Genomic DNA, 5682 nt, shown 5'->3' with positions numbered 1-5682 from the left:
ACTTGATAAACCATGTTATACTACGTACACTCTACTTGATAAAACATGTTATACTACATACACTACTTGATAAAACATGTTATACTACATACACTACTTGATAAAACATGTTATACCACACTCTACTTGATAAAACAGGTCTCTCAAGGAGACAAAGCTCTATAATGAATCAGCTTAAAGTGGGGTGGTGCTAAGTTGGGTCTTGCTATACTTGAATACAATGTTATATCTCATCAACTAGAAAACATATTTAAGTTATTTATCACTTTGTGTGTTATTTTAATATATTCTTTACGAGATTAGTTAAATTAGAAGAGAAAACCTTATTTTTTATTAAATCATTTCTAGTATAGTGTGGTATAACATGTTTTATCAAGTAGAGTGTATGTGGTATAACATGTTTTATCAAGTAGAGTGTATGTAGTATAACATGTTTTATCAAGTATAGTGTATGTAGTATAACATGTTTTATCAAGTATAGTGTGGTATAACATGTTTTATCATGTAGCGTATGTAGTATAACATGTTTTATCAAGTAGTGTATGTAGTATAACATGTTTTATCAAGTAGAGTGTATGTAGTATAACATGTTTTATCAAGTATAGTATGGTATAACATGTTTTATCAAGTAGAGTGTGGTATAACATGTTTTATCAAGTAGTGTATGTAGTATAACATGTTTTATCAAGTAGAGTGTAGTATAACAACAAGAGCTCTATAATGAATCAGCTTAAGCTCTATAATGAATCAGCTTAAAGGTCTTTCAAGGAGACAAGATCATTAGAAATGTCAGAAAAACTGTGAGAGTTATGGGACATTGTCTACTTTTTGTAAGTTATTATTCTGTTTTTTGTTGCATTATTTTATTAAATACAAATTATTTTGTGCACTACTACCATTAGTGTTCAGAGAGTTATAGATTTTCATTTTTTTTTTCTGTCTCATCAAAAAAAAGGTCACAATATGAACCAATAAAATATCATTCATTTACACAATATCGTTCTTGTGGGAAAAAAAAAACATTTCTTAGGAAGTGATCTACAACTTTCTGTCCAAAGAAATATAATACGTTATTTGATAGCCGAAAACCTTGCCTGTCTATTGGTTATAACTAATATAGTCGCAAACGTAAGAGAGAACTACATGTATTGACAAATCCTGAAGGAGAGGATATGCCAGGTGAGCGTGGCAGGAGGGGTCTGATTTTCTATTTGATGGCACTGTAACCGAACAAGATTGACGACGATATTATAGTGAGTAATTTATTTTAAATCTACCAGTATCTAAATAAATCACTAATACATTATTCACACAGGTAGGAAACAATGCCTTCAGTTACAAATCTCCATATATGTAATGTTAAAATGACCTTGTTTAGAGCTGATTCGTTTAGTGTTCTGTTCTCAGGAACCCTTCCTGAGCACTAAACGGGGTATTACTGTACAAGCATTCAGAAGAGTGAATTAATATGTTTATAAATACAGATATCTCATGAAATATGCAGATATCTGTTGGATATAAGGCTATATAGATTCTGTCAGTATCTAACTAGGAATATTTACCTGAGGTAGTCAGTACCTTCCTAGGAATATCCATTTCAGGTGGACGTTACCAAATTAGAGATATCTACCTGTGGTGGTCAGTAGCTAACTAGGAATATTTACCTAAGGTGGTCAGTAGCTAACTTGAGATATCTACCTGTGGTGGTCTGTAGTTAACTTGGAATATTTACCTGAGGTAGTCAGTAGCTAACTAAGGATATCTACCTGTGGTGGTCAGTAGCTAACTAGGAATATCCACCTGAGGTAGTCAGTAGCTAACTAGGGATATCTACCTGTGGTGGTCAGTAGTTAACTAGGGATATCTACCTGTGGTGGTCAGTAGTTAACTAGGGATATCCACTGTGGTGATTAATAGCTAACTAGGAATATTTACCTGAGGCAATGGACAGATTTTGGCTAGATTTACTTGAGCCATCTCTCTCAACAGTTCCAAGACAGCATTTCTAACAGTTTCATATGTCCACAGATTAAAATCACTAGCGGCTCTATCAAGAAACAATCATCCAAATCATTTCATTTTGTAATAATAATAACAGGAATATATGATCTTATATTTTTGAGAAAGTCATATAAACTTTTCTTAATAAACATTTGATGTTTTAGATTTTTCATTGACAAATTGTTATTGTTTTATAGTTGATTTTACATTTTTAGTGATAATTCACTAGTGATTAGCTTCATTATTTGTTGGGTTTATCTACATTTATTATTTATTTAAAATAACAAAAGTTTCACTTTTTGACATCAGTAAATGATTGTTTCATTTTTCGAGTTAAAAGACACGGGAACCTCAACACAACCCAGGCAATATTACCTTTATCTTAATTTATGAAAAGAGGATGTAACAATATTGATTTGTACTTTATTAACATAATTTCATAATACAAAAAATAGTTAACCTGTTCAACATATAACACAAGAATGTTTGTAATATTCATGTACAATTATATCCACTAAATGGGGGGGATGTGTATCTGGGGTATGCATGGGTATATTCTACAAAAATAAAAAGGTATTCTATCATTAAAAGTTTTAGAGGACATTTCTCTAAGTATGTTTACGTATCCGCTGGATAGTTAAAAGTATTCACAAGATGTGAGTTGTAGCTTTTTGACAGTTTTAGCTTTTGGGTGAATTCTAAAAAAAATAATTGGGACTTTACACTAGGACCTTGGTGTGACTTGAAAGTGCAATATATTCATTATTATTGCTATTATATTCATCTGGCATAGATGTTTTCCTAACCTGCAAGTCAATGATGATCATTCTCATTAAACATATTCAAGGGAGAAACTTACAACTCATACTAACTTGTATAAGTGTTCGTACCATCTCTTGAAATATGCATGACCTCAATCCAGGATGCATAATACAAGAACAGAACCAAGCAAGTATACGCTCTATGGAATAATTATTGTGGTATGTAACCTTTGTCCTATATACAGTTTACAGGATGTTCTAACTACATCCAGAACACCTACATGAGGATTTAGAAAAAATACCTGTTAACTGTTATAAAAAATAATAGAAAAAAAGACAAATCATAAACGTCTGAAGCTGTGCAGTAGTAAATGAGTTAAGCTGATTTAAGAAACACTCGTTATTGACCATATTGAAATTGCTATGTGTGATACCATCTGTTGTAAGTAATTTAAAACACAAGCCGATTAAATTGTTAACATTAGTATATGCTAAATAGAAATAATTCACTAGGTAACAGGTCTGAACTAAGTGTTTGGTATTTCATGAAAACTCATGCAGGAGAAAGAAGAGCAGAAACTTACTTGTACCGGTGCAGCTCCCAGCCCAGGCTTGAACGAGGACGTGTCTGGTGAGGTAGAAGGGCTAAAACCCCGTGAACAGGAACACTGGACTGTTTCAGATGCTCTTTCAGTCTTTAAATAGTTAAAAAGAAAAATAAACACACATAAGATTCCCATTTAAGCCTTCATTCCAACATAGGATCACACACAGAAAATGCTTATTAACATTGATACCAGTTTTGAAACATGTATGAAATTTAAAACACTAAAACATTATTCCATCAAAATATAACCACTTTTGATCATGCTTTAAATGTATGATTGTCCACCTTGACAAGAACCCTGTAGCATGCTTTTCATTGTAAAATGCTCTGCTGTAAGGCTGTCATGTTCAAAGCACACCCCTCCTCCCTGTTGGTTTCTATGATTTATCTAGTGTATGAGAGCAATGGTTTTCCAGCACCTATTGCTATAGTCCAGTCACACAGCAACCCATAGGTGCTCCATCTAGTGATTAGACTGGCATGCCATCATGTAGAATAGCATTTCATTCTTCAAATCCTTTGCAGTATGCAATGGTTGAATTGGAGGCATGACTGGAAGCCTTATCACAGTGAACCTATATCTTATTTGGCCTCCTTTCCATATGGAGATCCTTTATTATGTTGCATATTGTTGGCTGGGACACGTAAATTACTTTTGCCACTGACCTTTGTATTGTAGGTTCTCACCTATTACAAGATGCTGCACTTTGCTTATTTTAGTTGGGGTACAAATTATTGCAGGTCCCTTTCTGGGTGATTCTAGTCACCCAACTTTATCCATATTCCTTTGTTTCAAATGCCATTAGTACAGTCACTTTACAGGCAGAATCTGAGCAGTTCTTTTATATTTTAGTTTACTTTCACCTTCCGTATAAAAATTTGTTGAAAATAGTTATTTACAACAAGATGAACGTGGAGTTTGTTAGTTTAAGGTGTTCAGTTTGATCTTATTTTAAAACAAATATCTGTTAAAACAATGATGTTGTGAGTAGGTGCCTAGTAACAGTAATAGAAGTTTGGTTTAAATGTTAGAAGTTGACAGATGTCTATGATTGGGCCTTCATCTTCATCACAAGGTTCATCATCTGTTGTTTCATGTCTGCTTAAAGTCTTCAGATCTTCCTTGCGAAAGTCTTCTACACTCTTAATGCTCTGAGGCACACAATCTTTCTTGATCAATGTATGAATTATGCAAGTTTTTCAGTATGTTATTCACCTCAGTACGTGATTGGCTAATTGAACTATTTGTGGAACGAACTTGCAACTGGTTGCATTCCATTTAGATGATTTGATGTGTGATGGTAGTTCCAGAATTCAGTGTGATGTTTACAAGTTAATGTGAACTTAATAAAATTTATTTTTTATTAAGTGATCAGGTTTCACCATGAGGTTAATGATATTATTTTTATTTAGTGTTGTACATCACAATTATTAGCTCTTCTGGGCCACTAGTAATGAGCCCCCAGTGACACAGCATTATGTCTGCGAACTTACAATGCTAGAAACCAGGTTTCGATACCCATGGTAGGCAAAGCACAGATAGCCCATTGTGTAGCTTTGTGCTTACTTTCAAATAAACAAACTAGTAACGAACTAGTAACATAGATGTGGTTAAAAGCTGCCATCACAGCGAGGTGTATTGAGAACAAAATAATTATCTATTTAAAGACTAAAAGATGGACTATACTGCTAATAGTTTACCTAAAATAGCTTTTCAACTAATGCAGAATCACCAGCCCTTCAAAGTCACAGTTAAGCCATGTCCAACTCCCCAACAGTAATCCCCCATAGTGCTGTACAACTACCCTCAGTAACCCTACAGGTCTTTTTTTAACACTTCTCACACAGTAACACCCTACAGGAACCATGCACTTCCTCCTCATACTGTAATCTCTACAGCCATGTCCAACTCCTATCATACTCACACAGTAGACCCCTACAGACCCTATCCAACTCCTATCATACTCACACGGTAGACCCCTACAGGCCATGTCCAACTCCTATCATACTCACACGGTAGACCCCTACAGGCCATGTCCAACTCCTATCATACTCACACGGTAGACCCCTACAGACCCTGTCCAACTCATACTATACTTATACAGCAGTCCACTACAGACCCTGTCCAACTCATACCATACTGACACAGCAGTCGCCTACAGACCCTGTCCAACTCATACATCAGTCCCCTACAGACCCTGTCCAACTCACACAGCAGTCCCCTACAGACCCTGTCCAACTCATACCATACTGACACAGCAGTCGCCTACAGACCCTGTCCAACTCATACATCAGTCCCCTACAGACCCTGTC

At 35.0% G+C, this 5682-nt stretch overlaps 1 protein-coding gene across 1 annotated transcript in view; it reads right to left on the bottom strand.

The window, feature by feature from the left end:
• Nucleotides 1-3457, bottom strand: part of LOC106471158 — a gene marked incomplete at its 5' end in the record, with an annotated part of 14549 nt that extends 11092 nt beyond the window's left edge. Inside the window, 2 exons of the mRNA XM_013931747.2 lie at nt 1936-2047; nt 3347-3457. Coding sequence (XP_013787201.1) covers nt 1936-2047; nt 3347-3457 — 223 coding nt within the window. The remainder of the gene's footprint in view (nt 1-1935; nt 2048-3346) is intronic.
• Between the last annotated feature and the right edge of the window lie 2225 nt (nt 3458-5682).

The sequence above is a fragment of the Limulus polyphemus genome, unplaced genomic scaffold (genome assembly GCF_000517525.1).
Source record: "Limulus polyphemus unplaced genomic scaffold, Limulus_polyphemus-2.1.2 Scaffold4446, whole genome shotgun sequence".
Taxonomy (NCBI): domain Eukaryota; kingdom Metazoa; phylum Arthropoda; class Merostomata; order Xiphosura; family Limulidae; genus Limulus; species Limulus polyphemus.
This window is presented reverse-complemented; position numbering and strand designations above follow the sequence as displayed.